Source organism: Eretmochelys imbricata, chromosome 8 (genome assembly GCF_965152235.1).
Source record: "Eretmochelys imbricata isolate rEreImb1 chromosome 8, rEreImb1.hap1, whole genome shotgun sequence".
In the NCBI taxonomy this organism is placed as follows: domain Eukaryota; kingdom Metazoa; phylum Chordata; order Testudines; family Cheloniidae; genus Eretmochelys; species Eretmochelys imbricata.
In genome coordinates, this window is record NC_135579.1 from 33,693,943 (window position 1) to 33,715,949 (window position 22,007).

At 39.6% G+C, this 22,007-nt stretch overlaps 1 protein-coding gene across 4 annotated transcripts in view; it reads right to left on the reverse strand.

Annotated features, from left to right (window-relative positions):
- The window catches only part of FBXW11 (F-box and WD repeat domain containing 11), a 128,616-nt gene extending 107,094 nt beyond the window's left edge, over window positions 1-21,522 (reverse strand). For 2 of the 4 annotated variants that reach the window (XM_077823657.1, XM_077823655.1), the window contains exons 1-2: window positions 21,378-21,436; window positions 11,302-11,381 (exon numbers count right to left, since the gene is read on the reverse strand). Coding sequence is in view for 2 of the 4 variants with exons in the window: in XM_077823656.1 (XP_077679782.1) it covers window positions 21,378-21,422 (45 nt within the window). In the remaining 2 variants the exon portion in view is untranslated. Of the gene's footprint in view, window positions 1-11,301; window positions 11,382-21,377 lie in introns of all 4 variants that reach the window. The other 2 variants (XM_077823656.1, XM_077823654.1) reach the window with 2 other exon arrangements.
- Window positions 21,523-22,007: the final 485 nt, after the last annotated feature.

Here is a 22,007-nt window from a genome sequence, read left to right on the forward strand (position 1 = left end):
TACCACTCCAAAGAAGGTAAAATAATTTTGCCTCCAATACTCAAGCATAATCATATAAACTTGTATTAGTTTTTGCAAAGTTCATATTTAAAATTTGAAAAAAAAAAAAGTGATTTACACTTACTTACCTACCAAATTTCAAGTCTAGAAGCCTATCTGCCCCACAATAGCTGATGTACCCCCACCTAAAGCTTCAGTTCCCAAACTGTTTTAAGCCGTTCATTGGCTATAGTAGGGGAAGCTCAAAATCCTAATCTCAGAAAATATTGGCAAGTGAGTTAAAATTTTCAAAAATAATTTAGAATAAAAATGTGCAATCTTTAAATCTAAACATTCATTCTAATAAAGATGTAGGGTATTAAACTTAACAAAGTTTGCAGCTCACCTGAAACTCCACTCTTTGGTTTAGTGGCTTCTCAAAAAATTCTCAGGTAGCTTGGTGAACTGCACACAACCACAGCTGGCCCATGTCAGCTGGCTCAGGCTGCGGGACTATGTAAGTGCAATGTAGACATTCAGGTTTGGTCTGGCGCTCAGGTCCTCTCCACTCTTGGGAGTCTCAGAGCCTGAGAATCTACACTGCAATTTTATAGTCCCTCAGGGCAAACCCCATGAACCTAAGTTAGTTGATCTGAGCCCTGAGACTCAGTGCCATAGGTTTTTTAATCACAGTGTGGTTATATTTAGTGGTTTATATATCTGAGCCTATATGAGGGAAAAAATTTAATTCGAAAGCTGATTTTTGGCATATATACCCATATATACTTCAATGTCATGAAGCATGTCACTGTATGTTAGTGATTGAAGCAAGTTCATAAACATTTCAGGTATAGTACAAAGTTTTAAAATATTTTGGTCACTTTAGTCTCAATTAATTTAAAGAAAGTCAGTCCAGTTTCTAGATCATTTACTACATTTGTGTTTGCAAAATGCCCTAATTAAATGACTGAAAGACTATGAAGTTTTGGAGAGCCATATGCAATTCATAAACTTTCAAGTTAGTTAAACCATTCGGCAGAAACATTGTTTATTTTCATTCCAAGTTTAAGCCACATGGGAACCTTTTCTTCCAAACTCCAGAATAAACGGATTTATAAAGGAAAAACGAAGACTCTTAGCTATATCACTATTATGCTTTACTAAACATGAGACAGCTTCAAATAGCGCACATAAGATCTCACAATAAAACAGGAAAATACAAGTGAAATATTTATGCACTTCAGTACAAAGAACAAAAAAGTTGTTTTTTTGATCTGGTGTAACAACCCACTATCTACAACTGGAGGCACAGAAGACCTATCACAGTCAATGTAATGAATATGAAGTTGTTGTACCTCTTGCTTTCTAGTAAGAATTTGGATCTAAGGTGGTAGTTTCCACATTTTAGCCCAACAGGACCTTAGATGATGATCTAAAACTGTGATGATCTAAAACTGATGATCTCAAACCGAGATGGAGAAAGGGAGGACTGAAGAGGAAGATGCATAACGGACAGTAAAAGTGAATTTGGTGGCTTTATCTCAGACCATGTCAGATTTGTCCACCACAGGAAAAAAGGAGAAGTAAACATTTCTTTCTGGGGTCAGGAGCAGAGTTCATCTTAGACGTACTTAATGACAACTATTAATTTTCTATTTGGTGCCCAGATAATATAGCTCTGTATTTATTAAAAACACCTAACAGTTAAATGCACCCCAAAATCTGCAGCAGAGCCATCTCTACATGAGACACACTAAACACAATAGGACGGGTACAGCACTTTAAAACAGGATCATTGGCCAGAGTGTGGGGGAAAATTTCCACAGCTAAGTCAACTCAGGTTTCTTACTGCAGAAAACAGTTTCATACTCCTAGCTACTAGCACAGCAATTCCAAAGCTCCAGAGAGAGCACCAAAATGGGTTAAAAGTATGACAAGACTTACAAGAGAAGAGATTGAAAAAACTCTTCTCTTGAAAAACTGGAGTACTGTCATGGATGGTTATAAACTGTTCAGGAAGGACAGGCAGGGCAGAAAAGGTGGGGGAGTAGCACTGTATGTAAGGGAGCAGTATGACTGCTCAGAGCTCCGCTACGAAACTGCAGAAAAACCTGAGTGTCTCTGGATTAAGTTTAGAAGTGTGAGCAACAAGAGTGATGTAGTGGTGGGAGTCTGCCATAGACCACCGGACCGGGGGATGAGGTGGATGAGGCTTTCTTCCGGCAGCTCGCAGAAGCTACTAGATCGCACGCCCTGGTTCTCATGGGTGACTTTAATTTTCCTGATATCTGCTGGGAGAGCAATACAGCAGTGCATAGACAATCCAGGAAGTTTTTGGAAAGCGTAGGGGACAATTTCCTGGTGCAAGTGCTAGAGGAGCCAACTGGGGGGGGGAGAGCTTTTCTTGACCTGCTGCTCACAAACTGGGAAGAATTAGTGGGGGAAGCAAAAGTGGATGGGAATCTGGGGGGCAGTGACCATGAGTTGGTTGAGTTCAGGATCCTGACACAGGGAAGAAAGGTAAGCAGCAGGATACGGACCCTGGACCTCAGGAAAGCAGACTTCGACTCCCTCAGGGAACAGATGGGTAGGATCCCCTGGGGGACTAACATGAAGGGGAAAGGAGTCCAGGAGAGCTGGCTGTATTTCAAGGAATCCCTGTTGAGGTTACAGGGACAAACCATCCTGATGTGTCGAAAGAATAGTAAATATGGCAGGTGACCAGCTTGGCTTAACGGTGAAATCCTAGCGGATCTTAAATATAAAAAAGAAGCTTACAAGAAGTGGAAGGTTGGACATATGACCAGGGAAGAGTATAAAAATATTGCTCGGGCATGTAGGAATGAAATCAGGAGGGCCAAATCGCACCTGGAGCTGCAGCTAGCGAGAGATGTCAAGAGTAACAAGAAGGGTTTCTTCAGGTACGTTGGCAACAAGAAGAAAGCCAAGGAAAGTGTGGGCCGCTTAATAAATGAAGGAGGCAACCTAGTGACAGAGGATGTGGAAAAAGCTAATGTACTCAATGCTTTTTTTGCCTCTGTCTTCACGAACAAGGTCAACTCCCAGATTGCTGCGCTTGGCATCACAACATGGGGAATAGATGGCCAGCCCTCTGTGGAGAAAGAGGTGGTTAGGGACTATTTAGAAAAGCTGGACGTGCACAAGTCCATGGGACCGGACGAGTTGCATCCGCGAGTGCTAAAGGAATTGGCGGCTGTGATTGCAGAGCCATTGGCCATTATCTTTGAAAACTCGTGGCGAACAGGGGAAGTCCCGATGACTGGAAAAAGGCTAATGTAGTGCCAATCTTTAAAAAAGGGAAGAAGGAGGATCCTGGGAACTACAGGCCAGTCAGCCTCACCTCAGTCCCCAGAAAAATCATGGATCAGGTCCTCAAAGAATCAATCCTGAAGCACTTACATGAGAGGAAAGTGATCAGGAACAGTCAGCATGGATTCACCAAGGGAAGGTCATGCCTGACTAATCTAATCGCCTTCTATGAGGAGATTACTGGTTCTGTGGATGAAGGGAAAGCAGTGGATGTATTGTTTCTTGACTTTAGCAAAGCTTTTGACACGGTCTCCCACAGTATTCTTGTCAGCAAGTTAAAGAAGTATGGGTTGGATGAATGCACTATAAGGTGGGTAGAAAGTTGGCTAGATTGTCGGGCTCAACGGGTAATGATCAATGGCTCCATGTCTAGTTGGCAGCCGGTGTCAAGTGGAGTGCCCCAGGGGTCGGTCCTGGGGCCGGTTTTGTTCAATATCTTCATAAATGATCTGGAGGATGGTGTGGATTGCACTCTCAGCAAATTTGCAGATGATACTAAACTGGGAGGAGTGGTAGATACGCTGGAGGGCAGGGACAGGATACAGAGGGACCTAGACAAACTGGAGGATTGGGCCAAAAGAAATCTGATGAGGTTCAATAAGGATAAGTGCAGGGTCCTGCACTTAGGACGGAAGAACCCAAATGCACAGCTACAGACTAGAGACCGAATGGCTAGGCAGCAGTTCTGCGGAAAAGGACCTAGGGGTGACAGTGGACGAGAAGCTGGATATGAGTCAGCAGTGTGCCCTTGTTGCCAAGAAGGTCAATGGCATTTTGGGATGTATAAGTAGGGGCATAGCGAGCAGATCGAGGGACGTGATCGTCCCCCTCTATTCGACATTGGTGAGGCCTCATCTGGAGTACTGTGTCCAGTTTTGGGCCCCACACTACAAGAAGGATGTGGATAAATTGGAGAGAGTCCAGCGAAGGGCAACAAAAATGATTAGGGGTCTGGAACACATGACTTATGAGGAGAGGCTGAGGGAACTGGGATTGTTTAGTCTGCAGAAGAGAAGAATGAGGGGGGATTTGATAGCTGCTTTCAACTACCTGAGAGGTGGTTCCAGAGAGGATGGTTCTAGACTGTTCTCAGTGGTAGAAGAGGACAGGACAAGGAGTAATGGTCTCAAGTTGCAGTGGGGGAGGTTTAGGTTGGATATTAGGAAAAACTTGTTCACTAGGAGGGTGGTGAAACACTGGAATGCCTTACCTAGGGAGGCGGTAGAAGCAGGGGGTTGGACTAGATGACCTCCTGAGGTCCCTTCCAACCCTGATATTCTATGATTCTAAACTAGGGATACTAGACTGAAAGGAGAACAGTTTGATAGGTTTTCATAGAATATTTATTACAAAGCAATGCCACAAATTGGTCAGACACTTTTATGCTTGGAAGTCACTCAGAGTTAATGGCTGAAAAATGTTATATTCAAGTCAATACTTGACAGCATATAGGTCCTCTGCATAATTCACTGACAGATGGTCACAATCAAATTGTAAATGCATTTATAAGTGAAACTGATATGATGACCAACATTTGGAGTTAAGTAGGCTAAGCTAAGGCTAATCAAATCTCATGCTTCAAGGCATAAAATGATTACCTTTGAGTGTGGAGGTTGGTCAGGAAGTCACACACTCCTAAGTACAGTGTCACACAATTTTCCAGGTGAATTATTTTATTTGGGGGTAATAGGGCTTACAGATTGTTCCCTTTTCCTCAATACTATTCTTCAAGCATCAGATATAGATCAGTATCAGAGACAGAAAAATACATTGCTCACCCATTGTTCTGATCTTTCAGAAGTCCCATGTTCCTAAAATGATCTACATTCAGTTCACTCTGACTAAAATCAGTTAACCTCCTATAAACAATAATCAACTAATTTGGCTGTCTGACACCAGAAGGGGCACTTTAAGATCTTAATATTTAATTTTTTTTAATATAAAATTAGGCTACCTGTAGAAGTGTTTGCTGCCCTACGACCCATCACAGCAAACAACAGGATTGGAACATCTCGTGATGTCTTGAAAGGTGGGCAGTTAGGACTTCTCAGGTGAGGATTCATGATGTGGAAATTTTCTCTCATTCCATATATACCAGAATTTGTCTGTGGCATCCTTAAGGGGGAGGATGAAAACTGCTTCCCTTGTAAGCTTTGTTGTTTAGGGCACCAACAGTTCTAGAGCGGTTATATGCAAACAGTGTTGCTATTTTGATTTCAGCTATTTTTGTTAAAGAACTCTCCAAGTCAAGAAACCTTTGGATTTAAAAGTCAAAAATTAAAATTCATCTAGAAGTGGAAGATCAAAATGTTTCTGAAACGTTTACAATCATTCGTAACTATCAGACTGTTTATTAACATCCCCCAGGGATAGCTCAAGGAAAATGTTATATTAAAAAAAGTGTCCCCCAAAGTGGAACCAATACTCATTCTGTATCCAACTGTGGTAACATTACACTGCTACAGTTAAGGGTATCAACATTTTTATTATAATTCCTTTTTGTTTAAGATGTTATAAGTATTATAAACTTGGCACTGAAGGTCCCAACCTGGGGATGATTCTTTTAAAGTACACACACTTTAATCAATTAAGCTCTCAAGGTACCAGAGTGCAGAAAAATATTTAGGGTTTTGGACATTTGTTTCTATGCCAAAAAGAACAGCTCTGTCTTTAAAAATGAGAATTTGCCGACTTAGTCCAATACGGACATGATCTTTTGGTATTTTAGAATGACAAAGATAAAGACACAACAAATCAAATGAGGTTTAAATAGTAGGTAAAGCACACTGCCTCATTTTTAGAGGTTTGGGTTTTTTAAGCTATAGGTACATGAACAGTCTATACACAATCTATCCACATTCTAGAGCTGTCAATTTCTTTTACAGTTTAAGAAAATTAAACCAAAAGTCCATTCAGTTATGTTAAGAGTCACATTTAAAACCAGAGTCTGAAATGTCATCCCTAGCCCACTCTCTTGTGCCAATGAATTAGTCAATCAATAGTTAGTATTCTGGATTTCCCCATAGAGAGATCCATATTTGCAACATTAAGCTACAGTAGGAAAAAGTTAAGCCTTTGCTTTCCCTTGATTTGTGGATACAAAAGAGATGCATGTTATCACAGTCTTCTGTAACTTGGTGAAGTTTAATTTGCTTTGGTTTAACCTCAACACTAGTGGAACTGGAGCTGCCTCGGCTAATCTTTAACGCTTATATGTGCATTAGCACTCAGCATTGGAAAATTAAGACTCATGGGTTAACTGCTGCTACTTAAAATACTGTTCTAGGTCTGTGATAGAGAGAAGACATCTTCACTGGTAGTCTACACCTAGTCCTCTTAACAAGGAACACTAAAAAGAAAGCTTTGTCCTAGTGAATGAAAACAAGACATGGCCATTTCTGAAAGAAATTCCATGATCACAAGTCGCATTTTAATTTAGGTTTAGACCCCTCTCCACCCCCTCCCAAAAAAGCAGAATAAATCACAGAACAAACTGTAAAGTGATAATGCTATTCAAGGGCCTTCAGTATTTTACACCCAGCAGGGAGTAGTCACCAGCTGCAGTCAATCCCCTTCAGCTAGCTGAGGTATCACACAGACCTTATCTCGCATTTTTACCTTACTTACATGACTCACCCAATATAGTCATAAGCAGAACTAGTAGGTATTGAGAAGTATTTTGAAGATTTGCATGTGGTGGGAGAGTGCAAATTCTATTAGAAAAGTATGCTTATAAACTGTGTTTTCACAAGTAGCAGCTTGGCTTGATAATGATGCATTTTTTTATGCTGTGCACTGAAATATACACACAAAGTTCAGGATGTCTTGTGCAACCTATTTCTATTAAAATGTTCTAAAATCCATGACAATTTATGTCAGACCAACAGTACCTCTTCCCCCTTTAATATCAAAGCCACATGTGCACATGCAATGTAAGCACATAGTCCCCAGAAAGTATATTTTGGAATAGTGGCATCACATTACCACCTACTCCTAAACAAAATGCAACTGGTGTATCCAGTTCTAAGTGTCTACATTCTAAATCGAATGTAGTAAACATGGTATTCAGGCAATATTTCCAAAAACATGTGAGGTACCAAATGCATGTTATGAACAAATGTTCCCTCTAATTTTTGACAGGCCATGTGCGCAAAAAATTTCTTCTGTGCAAATTTTTGTGCACACGGCGTTTCGCCGTCTGCACAGGGTTTAGGATCTGTGTGTGTGTCCACACGCGCACAGCTTAGAGGGAACAGTGGTTATGAAATCAAAGTTCTAGTTCAACTCAGGAAGGGCACTTAGTTACCTTCTCATTTTATTCACAAGTCAAGAAAACTCTCTTTGTACAACAGAGTCAATTTACTTTGCCATTTTAGTACTTGAGATTAACTAAAATGCTTTAAGACAGTTTCTCACAAGTCAGCGCATACCTACTCTGTTGCAATCAACCAAATTCATCTTAAAGACTTTGTGAAAATTTGTCATTTCTTTATTGTTTAAAGTGCTAAAAAGATTCAAGAAACTGATCACTGAGTCTCTCACCCATTAGATAATAGTCCAGTTAAACCAAAAGACAAGCATTCAAAAATCAACTCAGTGATACAGCTTTCCAATTGTCATTCAAGATCTGTGTATAATTTCCTTGAACTTTGTGAAGATTCTTACAAAAACATTAATAAGTTAGTTTAAAGTAAGCTATAAGTAGAAAGTAATTTGATCTATTAGACAAGTTCTCCCTATTACCAAACAGTTCTTCAACACAGGACAATATGAATTCACAGAAGGGTGATCAAAACTGCAGTCCCACTTTGTTCCTGAAGACCAAAGTACATATTTGCTACAAAAGGAATATAATTTCAGTGGGGAAAGAGATTTAAGTGCTTTTCCTTGAGCGTAAAAAAAATCTTACTCCATTTTAATTTGTTCATCAGGAAAAGACTCATGAGATGCAATATCTTGTTTTTATAAAGACCCAAGAGGACTACCAGAGAAAACACTAATACAATTACATCAATGTCACTAAGTGGTATTAACTGAATCTTGAGACAAAGCTGTATTTTCCAACATATATTACATCTAAATTAAACTTACTTTCCCTCACACACATGCACCCCCAACTCTAATAGTGTTCTGAAAATTCAAAAAAGTTATGTTCCCTTCTAGACTGGCAAATCAGTTGTGTTACATTAAAATAGTCTTTTTGGAAGGACAAAATGAACAGCAGTACCTTACGCTCTCTCACACCAGAAAGAGTAGTGTCACCTACCTGTCTGGAAACAGTAGCAGATCATCCTAACAGTGTATCAGATCTGAAGAGAAGATGAGAGGTGGAAAGTGGAAGTGTGGAGTTGTCAGATGACCTAGCAAAGGCTTACTGCATAGCAGTTAGGCAATTAGAAAATTGTGTGTGAAAATGGTCTTAAAAGTTATGGTAGAGTTAAAGAGCAGGCTCAGGATCTCTCATCAATGGGCTTGTCTATGTTAGGATTTAAAGGTGTGCTAAGATTTGATAACTAACATGTTCCAACAGTCTTGCAGACAAGGTAGAGTGTATTTAACATTTGCAAAATTGGTCAAATTAAAGCCTCAGTTTAGCACATTATAAAGCAGGGTTTCATTTTCAGGTTTCAAATATTGCAGAAAAAAGTTTAAACACATTGTAATTTTAAAAAGTTGTGAAAGCACTTCCAATGGTGTTGTGTTTTATAAACACTTATTTTTAAAGATTTAAATACTGGACAAAACTTAGGCCCTGAACCCTCAACACTTGTATATGTGGTTAACTTTACAAAGCAAGTAGCGCCACTCACTTCAATATGAACAGTCCTTTTTTATCTTTCAAAAATTGAATTTCATACAAATAAATGTGTATTAAAATCCCATACATTCAAGTGACTAAAGTATTCCTGATTTGCAAGAGTAGCTCATTTTCTGATTCAATTTTTAAATTTTTATTTTAAATGGTTTGCATAAGGCAACCAGAAATGTAGTTTCCCTATTTTGATTTCTTCATTTTTCAAAAACCACATCAAGTTCACTGCTGAATTTTCATGGTTTTAAAAAAAGAACAGATAACTACCAAATATGCCATCAGTAGCATATTCCCCACTAAAAAGAAAAGGAGTACTTGTGGCACCTTAGAGACTAACAAATTTATTTGAGCATAAGCATCCGATGAAGTGAGCTGTAGCTCATGAAAGCTTATGTTCAAATAAATTGGTTAGTCTCTAAGGTGCCACAAGTACTCCTTTTCTTTTCGCGGATACAGACTAACACGGCTGCTACTCTAAAATATTTCCCATTGTAATTCCAGAATTAGGTTCAGCCACAAAGGTACATAGGACCCAAAAAATCCACAACATGTGATCTTCTCCAATTTCAAACAGCAGCAAATATTTCTTAAATTCAGGTTAGCCCGCAAGTTTCAATTTGTCCTCCATAGTTCAGAAATTGATGATACAACAGAAAGAAACATACCCAGGACTTCCCTCGTCCTACCCAAATAAGATCCAAGTCAGCCAAAATAAAATGAAACCCAAAAGCTGCAGACGCCAGTAAGGAAAATCATTAATTTATATTTTAATCTGTTAAACCTCACTACAATTTTTCATATATAAATAAAAGACTACAGACCAAGGAAATGAGTGTATAATTCAGCAAAACAAGAAACATCACACAAGAGCACAAGACCTAACCACAAAAGTTACTTCTATATTAAAAACTGATTAACTTAAGAACTGTTCTAAATACAAGTAATGATTCTCTTCAGAAGAGAACATACAGAGATGCCCCAGAAGTATCAAACTTGGATGGTAGTTAAGGTTAAATCAGATGTAAATCTAAAAATACAGGAAACGGGAGACTCCTGAAAAGCTAACAAGGGGTGTGTTGTCCTCAACACGCTGAGTTTAGTGTTACTACCATTAGGAATTATACACTAATGAGAGGACAGAGGATGAAGAGCACTGGAAATATATGGAATACCTTGTCAAGAGAAGTCTATAAAGTAATTTAAGTGAGAGTAAAGCTGGATGGCAGCACAAGTAAAAGGCCTAGATAGCCCTCTGCTAACTTAAAACAAGTACCCTTTTTCTGTCCAGCAATCTCCTGTGTACTTAAAATAGATCCCCACCTCCCTACTACACACAAATACCTTTGAGGGCTGTTTAAAAAAAAAAAAAAAGGTAACACTGTAGTATTTTAGAGATATTTCAATCTCTCTCAGAGAGAGAAATCTATTGTAGGTCACTTAAACTACAACTGAGCAAAAGCAATTTGTTTATAAAAATCTACAGTAAAATCAACAAAAATTGCTCATGAAAGCCAATCATTCAAACTGACTCATTTGTGTTTTATAAACTACATTCTAAATGTAACTTTTATTAAGAGTCTAAAAATGTCATACAACAAATGCTATCTACACTAGAATTTCTAATTGTGTTTTAGCTCGTCAATACATGCACAATTAGAAACTGTACTGCACACAAAGAAAAACATTTTTTCCTCGTATAAATTAACAATTGTAAATTGTAGAGAACACGATAGTACATGGTTAAAAATCATAGGCTAGATAAGCCTTAATTGTTACATTGCTGAGCCTAACAAAAATGGTCCTGAAAGTCTCAACTTTTTTAGCCCCTCCAAAAAAGCCAGAGTATTTTTTTACTCCAGCTGTTATCATGTATACTACCTACTTTGAACATCCATGCATGCCTAAATATGGTTTTCTATTTCACTGGGAGATACAAAGTTTATGGATTGTAGTCTGTTCTAAAAATGTATCCATGAGTAAAAGTAACTTGCTAAAAAGTTATACATGTATATATCAAACGTATTTATTGTTTTTAAACTAAAACACACACGGTAAATAGCTAACGTTTTTTCATCCTCTAATATTTTCAGGGAGATAATGCAGAAAAAGCAAAGTGCTGAACTTTCAGACAAATGCAACTAAGCAGAAGCAGTAAGATATAGTACAGGGTAATTTCTTACCTGAAACTTTGTTTCTGAGCTCCAGATCCACCAATCCAGAATGAATGGGGATTCGAATGGGGTTTCCTTCTCAGACTTGTCTGTCAAAAGAGAGCAGCCAATCATCTTCAGCTTGGTGTACCTACTTCTTTCTTGAACGAAATCCCAATTACGTACTCCTAATGCTGTTAGAAAGACAAGGCAACCTATACAGCTTACCATGACTCCAGTAGCAACTAAATTTAGAGGGGTCACCGGATTGGTGGATCTAAGACAAAGAAACTAATTTACAGAGAAGAAATTGCTCTTTCCCATGCCCTGAATCAACCAATCCAGAACAAGTGCTTTTAGGTCAAAAAAATCTCTTTACCAAGATTAAGAGGGATGAGAACAAACTATAACTCAGAGAATGAAGCATGTGCTAAAGCCTCAACTACCATTTACACCCAGGGAATATGTTTCATTAATTAATAGAAGGTTAATTTACAGGTCTCCAAAACAGACATAGCTTATTAACCCATGATGCTGGTTCTCTCTCAAAATGTTTTTCTACTAAACTGCCTCCACACACGTTTCGAACCATTTTACTATAATGATTCTTGGCCTTTTTCTGAGTCCCAAAACAAATTCAATTTTTCCTGAGTGTCCCTAGAAACAGGTAACCTTAACAGCTTCTCTTATCTGAATCGTACCAGAATTCAGTATATTTGTAGTATCACTGTCTTTCTGAAAAAACTAGTCATAGAAGACTGTACGGTAAGATAAACAATTCTCTTAATCAAGATAATTATTAGAAAAATTTGTCCTTTATACTGCCAAAATCAAATGACAAAGCCTAAAATCAAAGGCAGTTCATATGCTACCTTTAGGTGTATATTCAGGTTATAAAGTGGGTTTAAATGGCAAACCTATTAGAGAAGAGGTTTTCAAACTGTGGTCTGTGAATCACCAGTGGTCCGTGAGCTCCATTCAGGTACTTCTCTCTAAGGTGCACACCTGGGCAGCCACACACAAGAGAATGAAGGGCCACCCACCTAATTAGTGGAGCTGTGCAGGCATAGCACATGTAAGGTGAGGTGCTGGCCTTGGGGGGGAAATAGGCGGTAGGTGGGAGGGGGCAGTGGGGTTAGAAGAGGCGTGGGGGGAATTTGGGATGTGCAGAGAAAGAGGCGACTTTCCCCAGCTCCAGGCCTGCGGCTGCTAGGGAAAGATGGTCCTCCTTCCCAGCCTCATCTCTGTGGCGGGAGAGAGACCGCCCTCTTTCCCAGCTCCAGCTCAGTGGCTGCCACAGAGGGGGAGAGAGCACACATCACATTAGAAAGGTAAGACTACTGATATTAAAATATGAGTTGTGTGATTTGTAGAACAAAAAAAGTTAATTATTAAGGGGTTTTTTTTAATATATAATGTGCTTTTATCCAGAGCACTTTATAATAGTTAGCTAACAGTACAAAAATTTGGAAAGATCACTAAATGGTCCGCCAAGACCCTCAGCAATTTTCAAGTGGTCCACACACACACAAAAGTTCGAGAACCACCGTATTAGAGGATTCAGAGTAGCAGCCGTGTTAGTCTGTATTCGCAAAAAGAACAAGGAGTACTTGTGGCACCTTAGTTTCTAAGGTGCCACAAGTACTCCCTTTCTTTTTGTATTAGAGGAAGCCTTCAAGAACAACCACTAGAAGATGAATTCTGCAGATCTCTTATTGAGCCTCTTGCACCACTGACTGTGGATCTGTAACCTAAAGAGACTGAATTCCCTTGGTCCAGATATTGCTCAAAAAAGTAAAGTTTTAAAGATAATTTTTTAGAGTATCTATGTATCCCCACATTAGGAAAGAAAACTTTTTCCAGAACTTGGGAAGATACTGTCAGGGCCACAGAAGGGCCATATGTTCCAATATTTCTGCTTTCCTCATCAACCCCTCCCACACACCAGTGCATTCATTGTTCTAGTATCTCCTCAGGAAGTGCCACATACATCAAAACAAAGGGACTTTAGAGACAGATGGGAGAAAAACTGCCATCATTCACATTAGTTGTGTGTACCACTAATTTATCAAATCTGATACTGCCTGGAACCAACCGGAGAAAGGATCTTCTGCACCTCTGTGTTCCTTTGTTACATACTGCAGACATATCAATAAGTCTGCTGCAAAATAACATTTCAAGATGACAAATGGACTTGAGAGTTTGACATTACGTCCAATCTATGATTTCAAAAGGACCTCAGTAGTTGCCATGTACATCACAACTAAGCAAGCCACAAGATATCTAGGCATATAACTCTCAAACATGAAGAGCACAACATAGCTTCTCAGGTAGAAAGAAAACCACCCAAAATAACTAAATGAACCATTTCTCCAAGCAACAATAGAGTCAGAAGGTCATGAGAAGGAATGACCAAGTCACCATGAAAGCATCTCCAAAAAGTTCTGTGTAAATATGTTGCAGCGTAGGTCTCAATTACTTTGGAAGTGAAAACCTGCTTCATAGAGACCCAATTTGAATGTCAAATTTTCCTTGTTAATTTTGGTTGTCTGGGCAAAGAAATCTTCTTGTTTAACAATTCTAATCAACTATAAACGCTCAATGAACCAAATTGAAACTTTTTGCCATACACAAAGATTGAAGATTAAAATTAACATGTTGTAAAAATTGCTGCCACAGACTAAAAATGTTATGTTCAATTGGCATTGCTACATATTTTTAAAAGCTCAGTAAGTTGTTAATAAAATGAAGTCATCTCAGCCATCACCGCAGAAAAGTGTACATCCACAAATGACATACAAGTTGTAAAGATCCATAGAGATTAGAATTTAATATTCAACGATAGAATTTATCAAAACTAGAATTACTGATGCAGCTGTATGGCTCACCAAATTGACACAATATCATGAGCCTTTCACCTCTAGGTCACTGATTCAAAAAAAAAAAAAAATCAGTTACTTAAAATTGATCCTTAACAGCAATTTAGCAGCTTATATAAAAAAAGACCCTTGTTCTCAGTTCCTAGTGAACAGGTGCCTACATCAAAAAGACCACCACAATTTTCACCCTTATTTGTAAATTATTGGGTGAAAATTGGTAGCTGAAATACCTTCTAACCCCTAATGATGAAGGTTAAAGCACAAGTGCAACTGTGTGGAAAAGCTTGGATTACTACTGCCAGGGCTATAGCTGTGTGTGAATAAACAGGTGTCTTCGATTTCCCCAGCTTCTTTTTACTGGAAGCAAATTTACTTGAGTTTTATGAAGTTACTCCTTTCTCAAACCAATTATTTTTTTAAGTATGACATGCATTCAAGTATTTTAGCACCAGAAGGTACAGGTCATCTACTACTAAAACACTGGGAGATAACTTGTGGAAAACACTACATGGAATATGATGGGCTGTACAGTATAGCAAAGCAGGTTAACCAGAGTAGTCACATCAGGGAGATCACAAATTGGGAGGAAGGATTTTGTTATGCCACAGGCTTGCAAAATGTTTATGATCTACCATAGTTTAATAAAATGTCCTTAATGCTAACATGGGTGCATATGGGAAGTGTGTCCCCCCCATCAGAGAAAGAACTAAGTGGAAATGTATGGTCGTGCCCACTGACACAATCTTTTCTCCATTCGAATTTGAAAAGTTCAGAGAAGTGGATATTTTCTACAAGTAATGAGCCACTAACAATACTCGGCTGCAAATGTCACACTGAGAACTTAGAGAATATAACAATAAAACATAGATAGTAACATCAGTATAAAAGAATGTCACTATAGGAAAAAGCAGGAACATAATGAAGTATGTTAATAAACACTCATTTAAAATTACTTCGTATATATTCCTACTTCTCTCTTCCCATTTGTTTCACTCCCTTCTTTGAAAAAAATCCATGTTAGAGCAGCACTCCCTTACCTCTATGCTTCCTTATTCTCCCCAATCTTTTCCTTTCCTGTTGGCATCCTTACTATACCATCTACTTCATTTAGAACCTCTGAGCTGCAAAGTAAGAAGCAATAGCAGTTTCACTTTGCACACCATGCCACAATGCTTAAAAGCAGTAAGAAACGTACCACTGTAGGAAAAAGGTCTAAGATTAAAAGGTCAAGATGCCAGTGCAACAGTGACTTCTGAAGTCGATAACATTACTGCAGTAAACAATATGCATCAAAGAACAAATGCCGCATTGACACATCAGGTAGCAAGAGTGTTTCAGAGGACAGGGAAGGAAAGGAGGAAAGAAAACAGGGTGCTGCATTCAACCTTCAAAACATATCCACAAGCCCCATCCATGGTACAACCTGCACTGAAGTAACCAGGAAAGATCATGCAATGAATACCAGAAGTTCAAGTCTGCAGTAATGCTTAGAATAATCCTGCTTAAGGATGCTGATACAATCAACATTGTCTGTGAAATATGCAAGGTACCCAGAGATATACCATGCACTTCCAATCAGTTTTAGAAACAGGAGAAGTCCAACTGAAATTTTCAGATAATACAAGTGCAAGATGATCATACGAATGTATTGGCATGTAACTCCATAGTTCTAGCAACACTGTGGTAGTGTCCATCAGGTCTACAACCAATATTTTAGATCAGGCCTTTGGCACGTGGCCCGCCAGGGGAAGCCCCCTGACAGGTGGGGCCGGTTTGTTTACCTGCCGTGTCCACAGGTTCGGCAGATTGCAGCTCCCACTGGCCGCGGTTCGCCGCACCAGGCCAATGGGGGCTGCAGGAAGCAGCAGCCTGCACATCCCTAGGCCCATGCCACTGGACTGCACCTTAAAACCGTTTAGAAACTTAAGCTGGTGAAGAATGCAACTGCCCACTTGCTTAGCAGTGTTTTGTACAAATAGTACATTACAGTGCTGCTCTGAGAGCTGCCTGAGTTGCAGATTAGTTTCCAGGTGGAATCTTGAAGGGTTTTTATTTTTTAAGTCCTACATTGTTTGGGTCACAGCTACCTCCTCCAATTGTGATCATCCAGGTAGCTTAAGCTAGCACCCACCTGGTTGGGAAGAAGCTGCTGATGAGGTGTGCTCATGTGAAACACTTGATTCTGGAATTCAGTTGCCTTCTGGATTGAAGACCTTCAGCACACATTGCATGGCTTTTCCAGGAGCAGGAGGAGAGTTTTTGGCAGGAGCTTCAATTGTAGTTCACTTATTATTTACCCTGAGGCACTTAAATGCTGGGCTGTTTGTATTAGATGGGCAGAAGCTCCAGGCAATAAAAGTAATTTGTTAAGGAGGATGTGTTTCATAGATCCATTTTCAAAACACATGTTTAAGAAAGGTATAAACAGGTGCTTTTCAAATCTTAAATTAATCTTACTGAAAATCCTTGTCCTTCTATAAGCCTCCCACTCCATTGTTATGTTAAATTTAGACTGTAAGCTCTTCAGGGCAGGGATCTGTGTTTGTAAAGTGACATGCACACCAAGAGTGTTGTAGAAATACTGAAGACAGCAAGATCAGCACTTGAAAAATCTTTGAACATGCTTGGCTGCCGACCTTGATAAACAAGTCTTATGGATCCACCAAGACACCTAAGGCCTGAGAATAAGAATTTGTGTTTCCACCTGTAACCAGATCTTATGGTGCACCATTAGTCTGACAAATATGTATTTTGTTTTATATTAGATATACAATATTTTCCCCTCTAGTGCCTCCTTGGAAATCACAAGTCACCAATAAATTTTCTGCTACCAATTAAAAAACATGGTAATAAAACAAACAGTGTAGCAGAATGGAAAGGACACTTTTAAACAGAAAACAAAACACACAAGTTGTCATCAATCATCTTTGATAAATATATATTTCTAGTAGTGTCAAAGACCACAGAATGGATTTTACTGAAAGGATAATGAAACTGAATGTTACATTATTTCAGAGTTTAAATTCCATTCAGAACTTGGAGCCAAAAATACCATTTATCAAAACGGATGGGTGAAAATTTTGCTCGTTTTCATATCTTCTTAGGATTAAGTGCAGAAAATAATTTGATTTCTTGAGAGTGGCAGGAAGGTTAAGTTTATCTAACTTTACAAAGTGTAATTCAAAAGTGTTATTTTTATGTGCTCATGGAAAGTTAGGGATAGAAAAAAAGCCTTTGGGACCACTCTAGTCAATTATCTGTGCTGCTTACTTCCTCACTGTGTATTTTCTAGTGATTTGTCCAGTCTATACAATGCATTTCACCAAAACTGGGTAACTACTACTTTACTATGATATTTGATATTATAGTCATAGCAATTGTGTCAGATTAATTTTCATAGTCCAGATGGCACATCTGCTAGAGTCTAGAAACAAGTTAGACTTCCAGGTTTCATATTTCCAGAGTATGTTCTTCAAGCAACGTACTCCATGCCTGCAAAAAGAGGCTATTCAACCTTAGCTACTAATACCACATAAAAGCCCCAAAGTAACATTGCCAGATGATCGACCATCTTCACCAGAGGTTAAGTACTAGTAAAGTTAAAAAGTCAAGGTGGAAAGATTTGCAAAAGTAAAATAAGGTTATCTAAAATACAAGCTGCCCTATAGAATGTTTAAATAATGAGCATAGACAGCACACTCACTAAAGCTTATTTGGAGCATAACAGATGCAACTTAGAAACCTTAAAATATTTCACACTTAGCTTTACAAACAGAACCATCATCACACTAGTGTTCAGATTTTTTTTAATAAATGCAATCAAGCTAAGGAACAATTGAAAGCTAGAACATCATGTTCTGAAACTCTTGTGCTATTAAAATATTGATACATTATCTTTTGTTTATCCCTGAATTCACTCAGAATTACATTCCAGTTGCTACTGAGAACACTCAACAGACATTTGCAAAAAAACAAAAAAAAGTCACACATATAGTCAAACACATTCATTCCCAGCCTTCGATGCAGTAACCAAAATGCTAATTGCTATACCAAACAGGGAGGCACAAAAAAGCTTGCCTTTATAATCTTAATGCTTGTATCTTATTTCACTTATAAGAAACATTCTAAAACGCAAAAGTGCTGAAATAAAGCTTGTGTTTTAAAATGGTCTCCATTTTAGAGATGCTGGCTAACATTAAGAACAGTTGACAAAAAAAAGCTTGCATATTCTATTCAAATGGCCTTGGCTATTCTTCTTTTTCTACATAGTGCTTTCCATTTGTGCTTACTTAACAGTTCCCAGTTTTCCACAGATTCCTAAGCCTAATATCTCTTTTGAGAAACAAAACATTATCAAGTTGTGAAAAAAATGATTATGAGACTGTGTAGATTCAGTATAATTTTTAGCTCAGGAACAAAAGTATGTTTTAATACTGCCTTTATTTGCATTGAAAGTAAGTGTAAAAATACAGCCATATTTACAAACTGTTTTCTATATAAATAATTTTTTTCTCTTCATCTTGTTAAACTTTATTTTTTATTAATTTTATAGAAAACAGAAGCTCTGGCTTTTAGCCCCACACATTCACTCTTTACGAGCACTGCAAGTCTATACATACATTAGCCAAAGTATCCATACATTTTATTGGATTCCTATTGCATAACACAAAGAAGCTTTGATTTTTGTTCTTTAAAGTATTTTCTAAAAATCCCATCATTGCTTTTCCCCCCATTTCCCAGAAGTGATCATAACTAGGTTTGCCACAATTAAATCATTCAAAATTTTTATTTGCTTCTGTTAGTTAGCAACACAGCAAAAACAGAAATTATTAAAATGCAGATGAGGAAGTCAAAAGATCGCCAAGAAAGCTAAGCAAAAGAACTCTACCTACCTGGCTTAAAGACACGTTAAATTTTAGCACACAACCACCATGAGTAACCACCCATTATATGACATAAAATAGCCACTAGAATTCAGCTTGCATATTTTATATGCAATGCTATTTGTTACTTGTATCTACATAAAACTCATTCCTGAACAACTAGATTTTTCCTCCAACTGATGCCTTGACTGGTATCACCAGCTATTGTTTGTAACATTACAAGCCATTAACATGAAGGCGATTCTGATGTCATCAACATTAAAATGTGGCACCACTAAATCAGTAAGGATCAAGGAAGTAAGTTCATTAAGAACAGCTATTTAGCTACAGACCTCCATGATCAGCAACAATGAGTTAATGAAATGCAGAAAGCATGACAGTAAAATGACTTTCAGAGAAGCTCTCGAATTTCTGCTACTTAGTAAAAAGAACAAGATATAACAATGCTCAGCCATGCTGTGAAATTTTATAAAGGGAGTTCACAGGCTTCCCAAACCAGGCAGTTTGCTCCAACTAGATTACTAACAGCATGTGGAAGTGCCTAAAAAATGCCAATTTGTGTCATCTTATGCCTATACAGCACCTAGCACAATTCCAATGGTCAGTCAAAGCATGCAAGAGAGATCTTATTATCTACATTATTTGTATCTCTGAAAGAAGATTAGCCATACTGGCTCAGACCAATAGTCCTTCTAGTCCAGCATCCTGTCTTCCAAAAGTGGACAGTGCAGATGCTTCAGATGGAATGAACAGAACAAGGCAATTATCGAGTGTAGTGCGTAGGAGCCCCAGTCATGGACAAGACCCCATTGTGCTAGGCAACGTACAAAAACAGAACAAGGACAGCTATGCACCATCACATTTAAATTTCTAATTAATAGGTAATGTTTAGTGCAGGCAAACTAGCACACAGAAAATATTAATCTTGATCACTCATTCTAATCTTCCCCAGCAACTAATTTAAAAACATATTTTCCCCCCCTAAATTGATCTTATTGGAATTCCTCTAATGTTTTGTGACTGCTCTTACTATTTCTATAAAAAAAAAAATCTCCCTCCATCTTCCCCACAGCCAACTTTCTGGCAACCTAAATTTATCGGCATTAACATTTAGTCTTGTGGTACATCAACTGTAGTACCCAGGTTTTGTTAAGTTACAGTTTGGAGAATTATTTACTGCATTGAACAATTCACAAAAGGTTTACTGCTGCTACTGTAAAATATAAATTAACTCAGTAAATGCTTGCTCACTGAAATAAAAAAAATCTCTTTTCAAACAAACTAAAAACTTCAGGCTTAAGGAGTAAAAGTAACTCCAAAAAGATTTTATATAAACTAATCACTGTAAAAATACAGTATTAATTACAAAATATATTTGGTTGAAACAGACCTGAATGCTAAGGCATAATTTTTTTACATTCTAAGACAAACCCCTTTACATACTTGGTAATCTATTTAACCAAGTGATTCAAAAAGACCAGGTAGCAAAGACTGTTTCATTATAATCTATACTCAAGAGAAAGTTAAAAAACAAGATGCTGCATCTCAGGAGGATCTCCACGAACAAAAAAGGACAATGACTAAATTCTGAATGTCATCTTGTTTAAAAAGCATTTAGTTAGCATTTTTTTAACATATGCCCGCAAAATCCATGCAGATCAGCAATTATTTGTAGAATTCAGTAAATCTTTTAAACTACTTGTCAAATCCTAAAAAAATAAAACCAATCACAGGCCCTTTCCAATAGCTCTCATAACGAAGGCTTTGAGAGCCTGGTTGGGGGGGTTGTCTATTTTTTGGGGGGAGTGGCTTATTTGTTGACTGACAGGACGAGGTTATTCTGGGGAACAATGAATGGGAGTGGGGGGAATGTGGGGGCCAGAGGACAGGAGCGGGACTAGAGTGGGATGCCAGGAAGGGTGCGGGAGGCTCGTTTGTTGACCTTAGGAAAGGCAGGGGGCTCTCAAAGCCCAGCCCTGCTCACCAAGCCGCCATTGGGGGGGAGAGGGGGGGCAGAGGGATGATCCCAATCTCGCACCTTCCACAAGGCCCTGGCGAATTCAAATGTCACCTTCGCTCGAGGCGGGTAGGAGGGAGCCCCCCCGCGGCGGGCTTTAGTCCCAGCGCCCCCGGCTCCCAAGGCCTAGGCCCGTTCCCCCCACGGCGGGGCCTACTCCTGGCTCAGCGCGGAACCTACAGGCCCTCTCCGCCCCGCCGCTCTCCTGCCGGCGGAACGAAGGGGAGCCCCGGCCTACAGGAGAACCTGGGGAAGCGGCGACAGCCCCCGGGGGGGAGGGGGGGGCTGTTCCGGTCGGCGGGCCTTGGCGGGGGGGGGGTCACTCACCATCAGCTCGATAGTCTTGTCCTCAATCACTGAGTCGGGCTCCATAGCGACGGGCGGCTCCTCGTCCCCTCCCCCCCCCGCGCCTGCCTCCCGCAGCGCGGAACCGAAACCCCACCGGCTCCTCGGGCCGCCGCCGCCGCACCGCCAGCTGCTCCCTCCCCCGCCCGCCGGACGGACGGACGCACGCTGTAGCCGCCGCGGCGTACCCGCGCCGCGTTCCCGGAACAGGAAGCGCCGCACCAACGCCCCCTACCCCTCGAACCGGAACGCCCACAGAGCCTACAACTCCCGGCAAGCTCCGCGGCCCCTTCCCCACTCAGCGAGGAAAGGACTACAATGCCCAGCAGGTATCGGGCCCAGAGGCTATCCGGGGAAGCTGGGCCAGGAGGCCATCGTAGTGCTTGCTGGGAGTTGGAGTCTTTTGAAAGTTGGGCCAGAGGCTATTATGGAGAATGGGGTGGGGTCACAGCCTCACGTGCCTTCAACCCGTCCAGGCTGCTAGGCCTGCAGGGCGCTCCCTAGCCTGAGTGGGGGTGACAGGGGATATGCCTGGGGCCTGAGCGCATCTCTCACCTGCCTGTGCATGCTTCCCTGAGACACACCAGAAATGCCCCCTTTGCGTTCTCCATC